Here is an 18,585-nt window from a genome sequence, read left to right as displayed (position 1 = left end):
GTGGGATGCAGAACTGGATTACAAGCTTATACTCATGCCCGAGAGCAAGGGCTAAGATAAACGACACATTGTCGGAGCCCTTTTCTATATGTAATGGAACACGTCAGGGATGTCCACTCTCGCCTATCATTTTTATCCTCACATTAGAACCCTTTTTAAGAGCTATACGAGCCAATCCAGACATCAGTGGCATTGCAATAAAAAGGGAGAAGAACAAACTGGCTGCATATGCAGACGATCTGCTATTTTTTATAACTTTCCCAGTTATATCTCTCCCATCTCTATTATCTGAATTACGCAAATATGGAGGAATGTCCAACTTTAAGGTAAACTATAGTAAATCAGAAGCGATGGGAATATAAGTGAATACTGGTTTACAAAATCAGCTAACTGCTCACGTCGCTTTCAGATGGACAGACTCCCATATATGCTACTTAGGGACTAAAATACCAAACAAGTTAAGCAGAGTGTTTGAACTTAATTTTGCTCCATTGGCACGACAGATCAAATCAGATTTTCAACGGTGGGATAAGGAAATCTTTACATGGTTTGGTAGAATATCATGAAAATGAACGTAATGCCAAGACTGATATATCTGTTTCAGACTTTACCAATTAAGATTTTGCCAGGGTTCCTGGAAGATATGAGAGCAAGGTTTGCAAGGTTTATTTGGGCGGGAAAATCAGCGAGAGTTCGCAGAGATATCTTAACCCTACCAAAAGAAAGAGGAGGGGTCGGATTCCCAGATCCAGTTGGCTATTATGAAGCATCACATCTAGCTCGAGTAATAGATTGGTGTGTAGTCCAAAAAGATAAACCATGGATACATATGGAACAAGCAACGACCACTATACCCCTAGAGGGAATAGCATGGCTCTTGGATGAAGAGATCCCACAGATTGTGATGAGACACCCTACTGTAGGTGCTACTCTGCGATCCATTAAAAAGATGTTCAAGAAAATAGGGATGTCGACATGATTCCAATATTGGGTAATCCGAACTTTGAGCCAGGCTTAACAGATCAGGGTTTTAAGGATCTAAAGCGACGAGGAATCAGCAGGCTTCTGCATTTCTCGATAGACAATCATGTGATGACTAGCGGGGAGATTGAACGGGTGTTTGAAGGGGATCTAGACCCATTTAGGAGACTACAGCTTAATGCCTTCCTTCGATCAAAAATATTTCGATTATCAGTAGTACGTACACCATCGAAGTTTGAGCAGATATGCTTAAAAGGGGAACCTGTGAGACACTCATTATCACTAATGTACTCCCTACTAATTGAGCTGAAAGCCCCACAAGAATTGGCTTTTATGCAAGCTTGGGAAAGAGACCTGGGGGTAACATTCTCCAAAGCACAGGAAAATAAGATTCTTTTGTTTACACATAAGGCCTCAATGGCAACTAGATACCAAGAAGGGGGGTATAAAATTCTGACTAGGTGGTACAGAACCCCGACAGTAGGGATGAGCCGAACACCCCCCGGTTCGGTTCGCACCAGAACCCGCGAACGGACCGAAAGTTCGCACGAACGTTAGAACCCCATTGACGTCTATGGGACTCGAACGTTCGAAATCAAAAGTGCTCATTTTAAAGGCTAATTTGCATGGTATTGTCCTAAAAAGGGTTTGGGGACCCGGGTCCTACCCCAGGGGACATGTATCAATGCAAAAAAAACTTTTAAAAACGGCCGTTTTTTCGGGAGCAGTGATTTTAATGATGCTTAAAGTAAAAAAAAAAAAAAAGTGAAATATTCCTTTAAATATCGTACCTGGGGGGTGTCTATAGTATGCCTGTAAAGTGACGCGTGTTTCCCATGTTTAGAACAGTCCCTGCACCAAATGTCATTTTTAAAGGAAAAAATCTCATTTAAAACTGCTTGCGGGTTTAATGTCATGTCGGGTCATGGCAATATGGATGAAAATCAGTGAGACAAACGGCATGGGTACCCCCCAGTCCATTACCAGGCCCTTTGGGTCTTGTATGGATATTAAGGGGAACCCCGCACCCAAATTAAAATAAGGAAAGGTGTGGGGCCACCAGGCCCTATATACTCTGAACAGCAGTATACAGGCGGTGCAAACAAGACAGGGACTGTAGGTTTGTTGTTAAGTAGAATCTGTTTGTAATTTTGAACATTTTTAACGTGTTTAGCTCCAGCCAAAAAATCTTTTCTAAGCTTTTTGGAAAACATAGGGAAGGGTTATCACCCCTGTGACATTTGTTTTGCTGTCTTTCCTCCTCTTCAGAAGATTTCACCTCACTTTTTTGTCCCAATGAAAAATGTTTTTTGAAAATTTGGGTTTTTTTGTGGAACAAGGATTGGAAAGCATCAGTGGAAAGGAGAAATTGTTTTCCCATATTAACTCTTACAGGAGAGAATTTCCCTTCCTAGGGGTAGATTTCATCTCACTTCCTGTTGTCTCCTTCCGTTTGCAAGTAGGAGTCGTTTGTAAGTTAGATGTTTGAAAGTAGGGTCCTGCCCTATATACTCAGCAGAAATTTGGGCCTTAGGTGTTGCTGTGGCCACAACACTGTAAGCCCTCACAGGGCCCTGCTGTGAAATATTAGATCAAGAATTGTAATTACATGCCCCTGTTGAACAGGAGCTGAAAAATTAGGCCTTAGGCACTGGTGCCACAACACTGCAACCCCTCACAGACACTCTAGTTGGAACGCAGGAACGAGCCCTGCTGCAAAGTATTGCTTCAAAAATTGTAATTACACGCCCCTGTTAGACAGGGGCAGAAAAATTGGGCCTTAAGCACTGGTGCTGGTGCCACAACACTGCAACCCCTCACAGACACTCTAGTTGGAACGCAGGAACGAGCCCTGCTGCAAAGTATTACATCAAAAATTGTAATTACACGCCCCTGTTAAACAGGGGCTGAAAAATTGTGCCTTAGGCACTGGTGGTGGCGCCCAGAACCAAAAATGTTCTTACAAGCTATCAGCGTGATGATTGAGGAGGAAGAGGATAATTACTCAGGGATAGTCACTCAGCATCAGCATAGGCAGTCTTTGAAGGGATCTGAGATTTCAAAAAAAATTATTCGGTTACATCAGCATCAGGTGCTTGGTAGCTGGTGGTGATCCAAGACTCATTCATTTTTATGAAGGTCAGCCGATCGACCGAGTCGGTGGACAGACGCACCCTGTGATCGGTTACCACGCCTCCAGCAGCACTGAATGTGCGTTCCGAAAGAACGCTGGATGCAGGACAGGCCAGTAGCTCAATTGCATACTGTGCAAGCTCTGGCCAGTGATCCATCCTCAAGACCCAGTAACCCAGAGGATTTTCGGTGGGAAAGGTGTCCAAGTCTGATCTTGCCCCTAGGTATTCCTGCACCATGTAAAACAGACGCTGGCGATGGTTGCTGGAACCGATCATACCTTGGGGCTGCGGACCAAAAAATTGTCTGAACGCATCGGTCAGACGGCCACCTTCTCCACCGCTCCTTCTTTGACTGACCGAAGCCTCAGCAACACGTTGTCCAGAAACAGGAGTTTGTAACCTCCCAGTCTCTGGGAACGCGTTGCACAGACCTTTCTGCAAGGCCTCCCGAAGATGTTTCATCCTCTGCTCCCTCTGCGATGGCAAGATAAGGTCCGCAACCTTACCCTTGTAACGTGGATCAAGGAGGGTTGCCAGCCAGTATTGGTCCTTCTCCTTGATACCACGAATACGAGGATCCTTACGCAGGCTTTGCAGGATCAGGGAGGCCATGCAGCGTAGGTTTGCTGAGGCATTCGGTCCGGAGTCCTCTGGGTCACTAAGAACGACATGGTCCGCAGCCACCTCCTCCCAGCCACGTACAAGTCCATGTGTTTCTTGGGACTGATCCCTTAAAGACTGCTGCTGATGCTGAGTGCCAGGCTCCACCTCCATACTGACACAATCTTCCTCCTCCTCCTCCTCCTCCTCCTCTTCCTCCTCGTCCTCTTCCTGTGTGATCGGCGGGCACGCAGGAACACTGTCTGGATAAAGGGGGCCTTGAGAGCTAAGGAAGTCCTCCTCTTCCTGCCTCTGTTCTGCCTCAAGTGCCCTGTCCATTATTCCACGCAGCGTGTGCTCCAACAGGTGGACAAGGGGGACAGTGTCACTGATGCATGCACTGTCACTGCTCACCATCCTCGTGGCCTCCTCGAATGGTGACAGGACAGTGCATGCATCCCTGATCATGGCCCACTGGCGTGGGGAAAAAAAACCAAGCTCCCCTGACCCTGTCCTGGTGCCATAGTCGCACAGGTACTCATTGATGGCCCTCTGCTGCGTGTGCAGCCGCTGCAGCATGGCCAACGTTGAGTTCCACCTGGTGGGCATGTCACAGATTAGGCGGTTCTTGGGCAGGTTAAACTCCTTTTGGAGGTCCGTCAGCCAAGCACTGGCATTATATGACCGGCGGAAATGCACACAGACTTTCCTGGCCTGCCTCAGGACATCCTGTAAGCCCGGGTACCTGCCCAAGAACCGCTGCACCACCAAGTTAAGGACGTGAGCCAAACAGGGCACATGGGTCATTTGTCCCTGTCGGAGGGCAGAGAGGAGGTTGGTGCCATTGTCGCAAACCACCATTCCTGCCTTAAGTTGGCGTGGCGTCAACCACCTCTGAACCTGCCCCTGCAGAGCTGACAGAACCTCTGCCCCAGTGTGGCTCCTGTCCCCCAAGCACACCAGCTCAAGCACCGCATGGCATCTTTTGGCCTGCGTACTTGCGTAGCCCCTTGAACGCCTACGGAGCACCGCTGGTTCCGAGGAAGAGGCCATGGAGGAAGAAGAAGAGGAGGGGGTGGAGGAGAGAGGTGTGTCACAATCAGCATTTTGGAGGCGTGGTGGCGGAACAACCTCCAACACTACTGCACCTTGTCCTGCATCCTTCCCAGCTGCCAGCAGAGTCACCCAATGCGCCGTGAAACTTAGGTAACGTCCCTGTCCATGCCTGCTGGACCATGAGTCAGCGGTAATATGCACCTTACCGCTGACCGCCCTGTCCAGCGAGGCATGGACATTGCCTTCCACATGCCGGTAGAGAGCCGGAATCGCCTTCCGTGAGAAAAAGTGGCGTTTGGGTACCTGCCACTGAGGAACCGCACATTTCACAAACTCACGGAAGGGGGCAGAGTCTACCAACTGAAAAGGCAGCAGTTGAAGTGCTAGCAATTTTGCCAAGCTAGCATTCAACCGCTGGGCATGTGGATGGCTGGGAGCAAACTTCTTTCGGCGGTGCAGCAGCTGGGGCAGGGAAATTTGCCTGGTACAATCTGACGTCGGTGTACCAAAAGCAGATTGCCCACAAGTACTTGGCTGTGACACACCTAATTCTACACCTTCATTCCTCTCACTGCAGGTCTCAGAGAGGACTGAAGGTCTAGTGGGGTTGGAAATCTCAGCTGATGAGGAGCAAGGAGAGATCCTCTTTGTTCTTTGGTGTGGGTCTTTTAGATACGCTTGCCAACGAACTGCATGGCAGGTCAACATATGTCTGGTCAAGCATGTGGTACCCAAGCGGGAGATGTTTTGGCCACGCGAGATACGCTTGAGACATATGTTGCAAATAGCAGCGGATTGATCTGATGCACTCGTCTCAAAAAAGGCCCACACCAAAGAACTTTTTGAATAACGCGCAGAGACTGCAGCGCCCTGCACATGTGGAGCTTTGGGGTGTGATGCAGTCAATGTGCTGCCCTTAGGCTGGCCCCTGGAGGGCATCCTGCCTCGTTGGTGATGTGCCGCCGCCTCCTCCTCCTCCTCCTCCCTCCTATCAGGCACCCACGTTGAGTCAGTGACCTCATCATCCCCTCCCTCCTCATCACTGGAGCAAACCTGGCAGTATGCTGCAGCAGGGGGAGCATGACTGCCAGAATGCTGTCCTTCTTGGGCACCCCCTCTGTCCGTGCTCATGTTACTGCCTTCATCGAGCTCAGTATCGTCATCAGAGCCTTCCAAACGCTGGGCATCCTCCTGGAGCATGTACCCAACACTGTGGTCAAACAGTTCGAGGGAATCCTCATGAGGACATGGTGGAGCTAGGGAAGGAGTCACTGATGACATTGAGCTGAGGGAAGAGGCCGCTGCTTTGCCAGACAAAGCACCCTGGGCATGGGTGAGAGAGGATGAGGAGGATGAGGACGGCTTGGTCATCCACTCGACCAAGTCTTCCGCATGTTGCGGCTCAACACGGCCAGCTGCCGAAAAAAAGGCCAAGCGTGTCCCATGGCCACGTGCTGATGAGGATGCACCGTCTCCACGACCAGCACTAGACACAGAGCCTGCTTGCCCTCTCTTATTGGCTTGTGACTGTCTGCCTCTCCTTCTTGGCCTTCCAGACATACTAATGGCCTGTAGCTGCACTAAGCTGGGATAGAACACCTGTAATTTTCTTCAAGTAGCTTTATATACTGTAACCAGACAAGCCTGCCTGTCAGTAGGAAGATAACAGGAACGGATCTAGCTGAACACTGTGAGCAGGACGCACTGTACTAAATGTAAATAGTCTAGCTGCCTGACCGTGGTACTAATAGGATCAAATAGAACACCTGTAATTTTCTTCAGGTAGCTTTATATACTGTAACCAGACAAGCCTGCCTGTCAGTAGGAATTTAACAGGAACGGATCTAGCTGAACACTGAGCAGGACGCACTGCACTAAATGTAAATAGTCTAGAAGATAACAGGAACGGATCTAGCTGAACACTGTGAGCAGGACGCACTGCATTAAATGTAAATAGTCTAGATAGAAGATAACAGGAACGGATCTAGCTAAACTGAATACAGTGTATATATATATATATATATATATATATATATATATATATATATATATATATATATATGCAACACCTGGGATGCATATATATACACAATACACTGTAAGTGCAGCTAACTGACTGACTGTTCTGCCTAATCTATCTAACTCAAATCAAATGACACTGTCTCTCTCTCTCTCAGCACACCGGAACACACACTACACAGGGCCGCCGTGCAGGCGGCCTTATATAGTGTGGGGTGTGTACTAAATCCCCTGAGCCATAATTGGCCAAAGCCACCCTGGCTTTGGCCAATTACAGCTCTCTCTACTGACGGCGCTGTGATTGGCCAAGCATGCGGGTCATAGTGCATGCTTGGCCAATCATCAGCCAGCAATGCACTGCGATGCCGCAGTGAATTATGGGCCGTGACGCGCCACACGAATTTAGTGCGAACGGCCCATAACGTTCGCAATTCGGCGAACGATCGAACAGCCGATGTTCGAGTCGAACATGGGTTCGACTCGAACACGAAGCTCATCCCTACCCGACAGTACTGAATCGAATATTCCCACAAGTATCTAACATTTGTTGGCGATGTCAGGGGGCACTATGGTACACATTCTAGGAGTGTCCGGGACTGAAACAATTTTGGAAGATGGTCTCTGAAACAATCAATCAAATCTTGGGAGTGTCTCTTGGAGAAAATCCAGCAGCGTTTTTACTGAATGATGTCCCGGTACCCATTGAAAAATACAAAAATTCCCTCTTAAGGCATCTGCTTACGGCAGCAAAAGCCTGTATTCCGGCTCTTTGGAAAAGCACTGCACCCCCAACTAGATCACAATGGCTTGGCAGAGTAACAGAAATCCAGCAAATGGAAAATCTTACTATGATACTGAGAGAGCAAGAGGACAAGTTTCGAAAAGTCTGGGCTCCCTATATTACATACAGGGAACAAAATCCCTAAATAAAATCTTTAATAGCTGGGTAGTATTAAATAACCGATGGTAGATCGTACAGGGGTGGGGTCAGTGGGTGGGGGGGGATGGATGAGGGTGGATGGTATGGAGGGGCAGAGTATATTTGGATTTTTTTTTTTCCTCTTTTTTCCCCTTTTTTCTTTCTTTTCTTAGGTGTAGGATAATCAGGGTTTTCCCTGATGAAGGAAAATGTAACAAGAGCAGAAATTAAGCGGTTGTGTTTAGAATATTTGGAAATGGGAATAAACAACGAAGTAGGCTAAAAATATATATATTTATTTTACTCCCTATAATATTTAACATGTGTCGAGAGGATGATAATTGTAAAATAGAGGGAACGTTGTGTTGATGGAACCATATGTACGTTGTATTTCTATTTTTGTGAAAAAATAAAGAATTTAAGAAAAAAAAAAAAAAAAAAAAAAAAAGCAGCACTACGGTGCCTTTATCACATTCCCAGAAGTGTACCCAGTAGTGCATTGTAGCCACTCAGGATTGCAGACAGCAATGTTCCATTTTTATACTTGTAAGTGCATACTATTCATTTTAATAGTTTATCTGGTTTTACACTACGTGGAACGCTTGGTCTCCTTTTTCTCTGACTTGCATGTATACATTAAGCAACCACTGGAGACAAAGGCGTAAAGCGATATTCCTCCTTGATGCCAATTCCATGAATGGGAGTTGTATGTTCAGTGGATACTGGCCACTATCATACAGGGCTTTGTGGGACTTCTCTGTAATCAGTCATATTCCTCCAGTAAGCCTTCTGCTGTGTTTGGTGGCAGGACCACCGGGAGGTTTTACCTTCTTCATGACCTGAGCATTTTTTGCTATTCGCCACTGTGCTACTTTAATTGGCAATTGCTTAGTCATGCAACACTGTACGCAAATGAAATTTTATAATTTGTTCACACAAATAGAGCTTTCTTTATATTTCTACTACAAATTTCTTCATAAATTTAGGCCAAAACGTATTCTGCTACATGTCTTTGGTAAGGTAAAAACAAATATCCCAATAAGTGTATATTGATTGAGTTGTGTGAAAGGTTAGTGTGTCTACAAACCATGGTATAGATCAGGGGTCTCAAACTGGTGGCCCTCCAGCTGTTACGAAACTACAAGTCCCATGATGCATTGCAAGGCTGACAGTTACAAGCATGACTCCCACAGGCAGAGGCATGATGGGACTTGTAGTTTCGTAACAGCTGGAGGGCAGCCAGTTTGAGACCTCTGGTATAGATACTGGAATTTACGCAGCTTTTACCTTCCGACTGCCCATCACATTTCTTGAGGTGCCAAAATGCCAGGACAGCTCAAACCCCGGATATGACCCCATTTTGGACAGCAAACCCAAGATATTTGCCAAGAGGCATGTTGAGTTCATGGAAGATTATTTTTTACTACAAGTTTATGGAAAAAAGTCAATTTATTTTTTATTTTTTTTAAAACAAAGTTGACACTGAGCTATTTCTCACACATGCCATGGGAATGCATGGAATTACAATATGGTTTTTAGTTTTTTTTTTTTTTCCACATGTGGACACGGTTTTGGAGTACATATATATTTTTTCATATATTCACATTTTATATTTGGAATCAATCGTGTATTTGAGTAATCTTGCACATTCATGGTAAACTGTCACATACTTGTTGATATATTAGCACATTGCACTTTATAGTTTATTTGCCATCATAAGCATTTATAGTGGTCTAATACACTACACTATTGGGGATTCATTTAACACTTGCACTGAAGGATGTCCAGTAACCTCTAGCAACCAATCGGTGAGCAGTATTGATGTACAGTAATCTCTAGCAACCAAACAAGCAGAAGTCATGTGCCGTAACCTCTAGCAAATAATCAGCAAGCATTAATGTGTGCTTTAGCCCTTTAGCAGCCAGTCAATGAGCGGTAATGATACTCTGTAACCTCTGGCAACCAATCACAAATCGTGCCTGATCCCATTCAGTAAACAGATTTTGAGTCTAGCTGCCATTTATTGTATGTCTCAGAGCAGGTGGAGAGTGAAATTGTATGGAAGGAGGGGAGCTTAGAAAATGTTTGCCCAGAGGTCAAACAACATTAATAGATGGCCCTGGGGTCAACCAGGGTGGTGTGCTGCCTTCCAAAGGTGGTGGCGATAAAGTCATAACTTGTTGATTAGGTTGTGACACACAAGTAAACTTTTTTGGGATACTGAACTGAAGTTTTTAGAACTATGCATCATATTGCACTTACACAGGTTTTCTTTGTTATTATGGAAGATTGGTCACTTCGTGCAACATTTTGTATATAGCAAGGATCAAAAATAAAAAAGGAAAAACCGCGCTGCAGAGCAGAAAGAACAGAAATAAACAAGTGAAAGCTGCACCTAAAAACACACCAATATCTGTGTATACCATGAAAAATAAAAAATAAAAAGTGCGCTGAAAATATAAAAATGCACAAATAAATGTAAATGCATATACGTGGAATTTAAACATAAAAAGTTCATCAGTGAAGGTACTTCCATCCACTGTGCGGCTTTGCAGCAACCACTATCCCTGTAAGTGGATCAACAAAGGAAAGGGAAGTGCAAGGTGATACCACTCCACTAGCGATGACTCCAATTAATAAAAATGGTAAAGGTGGACCCTTACCCTCCGTGTTGGACCCCCTCGCTGGCAGGGTCTATCAAACATGCAGATATTGCCCTCTGCAGGGACCGTGTGTGAAGAAGATCTCCCCAGCTGCTGTCAGGAATGCTGTCTTCGGTCCGGGCTGGTCCAAGTGAAACGTTTGTTGGTTCTGACCCTTCCTGCATGTGTTGGCAGCCATCCAGGGATCATCCTAGTGGAGTCATCGCTAGTGGAGTGGTATCACCTTGCACTTCCCTTTCCTTTGTTGATCCACTTACAGGGATAGTGGTTGCTGCAAAGCCGCACAGTGGATGGAAGTACCTTCACTGATGAACTTTTTATGTTTAAATTCACGGACTGGGACTTGTAATCTTCACGTTTTCATATCCAAATAAATTTTATTTATTTATTTTTTTTTTTTTGTGTGTATTTCATATGTACACTTTTCACTAGTTTCACTTTGCCATTTTATTCAGCTTTTATGATTTGCACGCATTCACTTATGCCATTTGTAGAGTCATTAATTTGTTCTCAGTAGATCCTGGGTCTTACAACCACGTATATGCATTTACATTTGTGCATTTTTATATTTTCAGCGCACTTTTTATTTTTTATTGTGCAACATTTTGTGTTCACATTTTGACTGATTTAGCCATTGTAATTGTGCAGCTGAGACAAAAATTACTGGTTGTATTTCATTTCATGGGAGAATTCTGAATTTGACATGTTAAAATGTGTCATGTGTATAGAAAAATACTTGCACTGTACTACCCACCCCTAAAGATTAAATACATGCCAAACAATTCCCTATCGCTAAGTTAAAGATTGGAATTTTTTTCTTTTTTCAAAAACACATTAAACAAAATTGAACTGACCCAAAAACCATTATAGTTTCCTATTAAACTAAACGATAAAAACAGTAATATAGTAAATTTAAAAGGATGGGCATTTATTGATACAACACACACAAATCCTACCCAATTCATGTGGCAGCTCATGGCAGAACACAGCTACGGATGTGCTAATTCCCCCGGTAAGCCCTGCACTGAAAGCTGCACCTGGAAACAAGACAAACCATCAGGAACAAACAGTGACTGTATACTCAATATCATTACTTATACATGTCTTATAACCATAACATACAAATATCTGTATATTGCAGATGTATTAGCAAAGGCAGACAAATGCAAGAGATCTAGATATTCATTTCATTAAGAGATGTAGCCCTTAAAACTCAAGTCTGAACTTACCTATTGCCAAGCCATCACTAAAATTGTGCATGCCATCGCCCATTATAACCATCCAAGCTATACTGGCAATGCCAGTGTCTTTCATATCTTTTCCAGAATGACAATGGCCATGGGAATGGTGGGAGTGTTTGCTATGATTGTGTTTCTTTGATACCACTTCCTTTGTGTGATTACTTTCATATTGTCCATCATCCACACTGTGATCATCATCATAGGGTCCATCTTTATTATTGTGTGCCATTACTTCATCAACTGCAACAAAAACCTTTACAGGAGACTGAAGACTATCAACATATGTCATCTCGGTTTCATTTAATCTGTGGGCTTCAGTAGCAGCTCGATCCTCAGTTCCTATATTAAAAGCAGCAAAGCAGAAATAAAAAACTGAGCAGCAGTTACCTAGGGCAAACAAGTATCAAAGATGTTGAGAGATACTAAGTTTTCATTACTGGGATGGCATAGCATATTACTTGGTCTTCTCTGCACCAAGCATACCAGGTACATTCCAGTTTTATTATTCCAGGTAAGGCTATGGGTATTTGGAAAAAAAGGTACAGTGAGGGGAAAAAAGTATTTGATCCCCTGCCCACTGACAAAGAAATGATCAGTCTATAATTTTAATAGTAGGTTTATTTTAACAGTGAGACAGAAGAGCAAAAATATTCAGAAAAACGCATTTCAAAAAAGTTATAAAATTGATTTGCATTTTAATGAGTGAAAAAGGTATCTGATCCCCTATCAGCAAGATTTCTGGCTCCCAGATATCTTCTATACAGGTAACGAGCTGAGATTAGGAGCAGTTTCTTAAAGGGAGTGCTCATAATCTCAGCTTGTTACCTGTATAAAATACACCTGTCAACAGAAGCAATCAGAATCCAATCTCTCCTTCGTGGCCAAGACCAAAGAGCTGCCCAAGGATGTCAGGGACAAGATTGTAGACCTACACAAGGCTGTAATGGGCAACAAGACCATCCCCAAGCAGCTTGGTGAGAGGGCGACACACTATGCCGTGAAGGACTGAAATCCTGCAGCAACCGCAAGGTCCCCCTGCTCAAGAAAGCACATGTACAGGCCCGTCTGAAGTTTGCCAATGAACATCTGAATGATGGATTCAGAGGAGAACTGGGCAAAAGTGTTGTGGTCAGATGAGACCAAAATCGAGGTCTTTGGCATCAGCTTAACCTACCGTGTTTGGAGGAGGAATGCTGTCTACGGCCCCAAGAACACCAACCCCACCATCAAACATGGAGGTGGAAACATTATGCTTTGGGGGCGTTTTACTGATAAGGATACAAAACAACTTCACTGCATCAAAAGGGATGATGGACCAGGCCATGTACCGTCAAATCTTGGGCGAGAACGAGAACCTCCTTCCCTCAGTCAGGGCATTGAAAATGAGTTTTGGATGAGTATTCCAGCATGACAATGATCCTAAACGCACAGCCAAGGCAACAAAGGAGTGGCTCAAGAAGCACATTAAGGTCCTGGAGTGGCCTAGCCAGTCTCCAGACCTTAATCCCATAGAAAATATGTGGAGGATGCTGAAGATTCAAGTTACCAAACGTCAGCCTCAAAACCTTAATGACTTGGAGAGGATCTGCAAAGAGGGGTGGGACAAAATCCCTCCTGAGAGGTGTGCAAACCTGGTGGCCAACTACAAGAAACGTCTGACCTCTGCGAAAGGGTTTTGCCACCAAGTCATGTTTTGCAAAAGGGGTCAAATACTTACCGTATTTATTGGCGTATAACACACACTTTTTTTCCCCCTTAAAATCAGGGGAAAATCATAGGTGCGCGATATATCCCCGCTGATTGTGAGCGGAGCGATTGCCATCGAGATACACATAGCCAAGTGTACTCAGCTATTTTCGGCTCCGCTCACAGTCAGGCCCAGTCCCGCCATTGGACCTGTGTTACGTTCACCATAGGGCAGGACTGGGCGTGACTGAGCGGAGCCGAGAAGAATACACTCGGCTATGTGCATCTCGGCTCCGCCAAGTCCCTGAGATCTCGTGGCGCCATATTTAAATCTGTCCAAGGCTGCACTGGACCAGGCTGCAAGGCTGCACTGGACCAGGCTGCAAGGCTGCACTGGACCAGGCTGCAAGGCTGCACTGGACCAGGCTGCAAGGCTGCACTGGACCAGGCTGCAAGGCTGCACTGGACCAGGCTGCAAGGCTGCACTGGACCAGGCTGCAAGGCTGCACTGGACCAGGCTGCAAGGCTGCACTGGACCAGGCTGCAAGGCTGCACTGGACCAGGCTGCAAGGCTGCACTGGACCAGGCTGCAAGGCTGCACTGGACCAGGCTGCAAGGCTGCACTGGACCAGGCTGCAAGGCTGCACTGGACCAGGCTGCAAGGCTGCACTGGACCAGGCTGCAAGGCTGCACTGGACCAGGCTGCAAGGCTGCACTGGACCAGGCTGCAAGGCTGCACTGGACCAGGCTGCAAGGCTGCACTGGACCAGGCTGCAAGGCTGCACTGGACCAGGCTGCAAGGCTGCACTGGACCAGGCTGCAAGGCTGCACTGGACCAGGCTGCAAGGCTGCACTGGACCAGGCTGCAAGGCTGCACTGGACCAGGCTGCAAGGCTGCACTGGACCAGGCTGCAAGGCTGCACTGGACCAGGCTGCAAGGCTGCACTGGACCAGGCTGCAAGGCTGCACTGGACCAGGCTGCAAGGCTGCACTGGACCAGGCTGCAAGGCTGCACTGGACCAGGCTGCACTGGACCAGGCTGCACTGGACCAGGCTGCACTGGACCAGGCTGCACTGGACCAGGCTGCACTGGACCAGGCTGCACTGGACCAGGCTGCACTGGACCAGGCTGCACTGGACCAGGCTGCACTGGACCAGGCTGCACTGGACCAGGCTGCACTGGACCAGGCTGCACTGGACCAGGCTGCACTGGACCAGGCTGCACTGGACCAGGCTGCACTGGACCAGGCTGCACTGGACCAGGCTGCACTGGACCAGGCTGCAAGGCTGCACTGGACCAAGGCTGCAAGGCTGCACTGGACCAAGGCTGCAAGGCTGCACTGGACCAAGGCTGCAAGGCTGCACTGGACCAAGGCTGCACTGGACCAAGGCTGCACTGGACCAAGGCTGCACTGGACCAAGGCTGCACTGGACCAAGGCTGCACTGGACCAAGGCTGCACTGGACCAAGGCTGCACTGGACCAAGGCTGCACTGGACCAAGGCTGCACTGGACCAAGGCTGCACTGGACCAAGGCTGCACTGGACCAAGGCTGCACTGGACCAAGGCTGCACTGGACCAAGGCTGCACTGGACCAAGGCTGCACTGGACCAAGGCTGCAATGGACCAAGGCTGCAAGGCTGCACTGGACCAAGGCTGCACTGGACCAAGGCTGCACTGGACCAAGGCTGCACTGGACCAAGGCTGCACTGGACCAAGGCTGCAAGGCTGCACTGGACCAAGGCTGCACTGGACCAAGGCTGCACTGGACCAAGGCTGCACTGGACCAAGGCTGCACTGGACCAAGGCTGCACTGGACCAAGGCTGCACTGGACCAAGGCTGCACTGGACCAAGGCTGCAAGGCTGCACTGGACCAAGGCTGCACTGGACCAAGGCTGCACTGGACCAAGGCTGCACTGGACCAAGGCTGCACTGGACCAAGGCTGCACTGGACCAAGGCTGCACTGGACCAAGGCTGCACTGGACCAAGGCTGCACTGGACCAAGGCTGCAATGGACCAAGGCTGCAAGGCTGCACTGGACCAAGGCTGCACTGGACCAAGGCTGCACTGGACCAAGGCTGCACTGGACCAAGGCTGCACTGGACCAAGGCTGCAAGGCTGCACTGGACCAAGGCTGCAAGGCTGCAAGGCTGCACTGGACCAAGGCTGCAAGGCTGCAAGGCTGCACTGGACCAAGGCTGCAAGGCTGCACTGGACCAAGGCCGCAAGGCTGCAAGGCTGCACTGGACCAAGGCTGCAAGGCTGCACTGGACCAAGGCTGCAAGGCTGCACTGGACCAAGGCTGCAAGGCTGCACTGGACCAAGGCTGCAAGGCTGCACTGGACCAAGGCTGCAAGGCTGCACTGGACCAAGGCTGCAAGGCTGCACTGGACCAAGGCTGCACTGGACCAAGGCTGCACTGGACCAAGGCTGCACTGGACCAAGGCTGCACTGGACCAAGGCTGCACTGGACCAAGGCTGCACTGGACCAAGGCTGCACTGGACCAAGGCTGCACTGGACCAAGGCTGCACTGGACCAAGGCTGCACTGGACCAAGGCTGCACTGGACCAAGGCTGCACTGGACCAAGGCTGCACTGGACCAAGGCCGCAAGGCTGCACTGGACCAAGGCCGCAAGGCTGCACTGGACCAAGGCCGCAAGGCTGCACTGGACCAAGGCCGCAAGGCTGCACTGGACCAAGGCCGCAAGGCTGCACTGGACCAAGGCCGCAAGGCTGCACTGGACCAAGGCCGCAAGGCTGCACTGGACCAAGGCCGCAAGGCTGCACTGGACCAAGGCCGCAAGGCTGCACTGGACCAAGGCCGCAAGGCTGCACTGGACCAAGGCCGCAAGGCTGCACTGGACCAAGGCCGCAAGGCTGCACTGGACCAAGGCCGCAAGGCTGCACTGGACCAAGGCCGCAAGGCTGCACTGGACCAAGGCCGCAAGGCTGCACGGGACCAAGGCCGCAAGGCTGCACGGGACCAAGGCTGCACGGGACCAAGGCTGCACGGGACCAAGGCTGCACGGGACCAAGGCTGCACGGGACCAAGGCTGCACGGGACCAAGGCTGCACGGGACCAAGGCTGCACGGGACCAAGGCTGCACGGGGACAAGGCTGCACTGACAAGGCTGCACTGACAAGGCTGCACTGACAAGGCTGCACTGACAAGGCTGCACTGACAAGGCTGCACTGACAAGGCTGCACTGACAAGGCTGCAAGGGACACTGGGGCAAGGCTGCACTGACAAGGCTGCAAGGGACACTGGGGCAAGGCTGCACTGACAAGGCTGCAATGGGGCAAGGCTGCAAGGACACTGACAAGGCTGCAGATGGACACTGATAAGGCTGCATTGATGGGCATTTAAATGTAAGTTTTTTTTTCCCTTAAACTTCCCTCCTAAAAGTTTTTTCCTTAAAGTCCCCTCCCAAACTTGGGGTGCGTGTTATACGCCGATAAATACGGTATTTCACTCATTAAAATGCAAATCAATAACTTTAAAATGTGTATTCTGGATATTTTTTGTTCCGTCTCTCAACGTTAAAATAGACCTACCACTAAAATCACAGACTGATTATTTCTTTGTCAGTGGGCAAACTTATAAAATCAGCAGGGTATACATTTTTTTTTTTTTTTTTTTTTACAGTGGAGTGAAAAAACTGAAAAAAACAAACAAAAAAAAAAAACAAAAAAACTATATACCCCACCTCCAAACTATAAAAATGTCAGTCAGAGGAGGGGTTAAATCTGGCGCAAACTGTAGTCTATGATGCCAGAAAACCATAAGCTGGTAAACAGTATATAGGCATGGGACAGGGGAATGGTTCACAAACTGGATATGATGGATGAAGGATCACAGACTCTAAAATGTTTCTTGTTGCCAATAAATGGTCATTTTGTTTGTTCTTAAAAATTTTTTTCCCACTCCACCTTGCAGAAAGCTTTTAATTTGGAAAATTCTTGGGAAGCCTGTCACACACTGCATGCTTGAGAGCTACTTTCAGATTTTCATTATTAGGTTTGGAAATTATGGCCATTACAAAACCTTAACCACCTCCGGACCGCTGCACGCCGATGTACGCCCTTACTTTGAGGACAAATATCGTTGTTATGGCAGCAGCTAGCTGCCATAACCCCAGTATCCCCCTGTTCAGCCTGCGGTCCGGAACAAGATAAAAGTGGAAAAGTGGTCTCTGCGACGGAATCGCCGCAAGATTGCTTTTATCGGCGGCGGGAAAGGGCCCCCGCCACGATCCAGTGCCCTCCGCCGCTTACCGGAGCCGTCGGCAGCAACGGAGGCAGTCGGATCCTTCCCGTGGCTGTGCATGGAGGCGAGTGAGGGGAAGATGGCCCCCACCCGTCTCCATGACACTGCAGGGTGGAAGTGACGTCAAAACGTCACTTACGCCCATAGCTCTTAAAAGGCAATTTTTATTTATTTATTTATTTTTTAAATGGCAATTTTTGACACCAGATCTGATATTTAAGAGGTCCTGTTGTGCTTTTTTCTATTACTAGGGATGTTTACATTCCTTGTAATAGGAATAAAAGTGACACAATTTATTTATTTTTTTTAAACAGTGTAAAAAAAAAATGGTAAAATAAATAAGAAAAAAAAATAATTTTTTTTAGACGCGCCCGTCCCGCCGAGCTTGCGTGCAGAAGCGAACGCATACGTGAGTAGCGCCTGCATACGAAAACAGTGTTCAAACCACACGACGTATTGCCGCGATGGGTAGAGCGGGAGCAATAAATTCTAGCCCTAGACCTCCTCTGTAACGCAAAACATACAACCTGTAGAATTTTTTAAATGTCGCCTATGGAGATTTTTAGGGGTAAAAGTTTGTCGCCATTCCACGAGTGGGCGCAATTTTGAAGCATGACATGTTGGGTATCAATTTACTTGGCATAACCTTCTCTTTCACAATATAAAAAAAAATTGGGCTAACTTTACTGTGGTCTTATTTTAATTTAAAAAAAAGTGTATTTTTTTTTTTTTAAAAGTGCGCTTGTAAGAAAGCTGTGTAAATACAGTGTGACAGAAAGTATTGCAACAAAGCCATTTTATTCTCTAGGGCAGGGATCCTCAAACTACGGCCCTCCAGCTGTTGCAGAACTACACGTCCCATGAGGCATTGTAAAACTCTGACATTCACAGACATGACTAGGCATGATGGGACCCCTGCTCTAGGGTGTTAGAAAAAAAAAAAAAAATGTATAATGTTTGGGGGTTCCAAGTAATTTTCTAGCAAAAAAAAAAAAAGTTTTTAACTTGTAAACACC

The 18,585-nt window shown here is 47.3% G+C and overlaps 1 protein-coding gene across 1 annotated transcript in view; it reads right to left on the bottom strand.

The window, feature by feature from the left end:
- The window catches only part of SLC39A10 (solute carrier family 39 member 10), a 134,083-nt gene that overhangs the window by 7,795 nt on the left and 107,703 nt on the right, over positions 1–18,585 (bottom strand). The window contains exons 8-9 of the mRNA XM_073633102.1: positions 11,603–11,953; positions 11,330–11,410 (exon numbers count right to left, since the gene is read on the bottom strand). Coding sequence (XP_073489203.1) covers positions 11,330–11,410; positions 11,603–11,953 — 432 coding nt within the window. The remainder of the gene's footprint in view (positions 1–11,329; positions 11,411–11,602; positions 11,954–18,585) is intronic.

The sequence above is a fragment of the Aquarana catesbeiana genome, linkage group LG06 (assembly GCF_042186555.1).
Source record: "Aquarana catesbeiana isolate 2022-GZ linkage group LG06, ASM4218655v1, whole genome shotgun sequence".
Classification (NCBI taxonomy): domain Eukaryota; kingdom Metazoa; phylum Chordata; class Amphibia; order Anura; family Ranidae; genus Aquarana; species Aquarana catesbeiana.
This window is presented reverse-complemented; position numbering and strand designations above follow the sequence as displayed.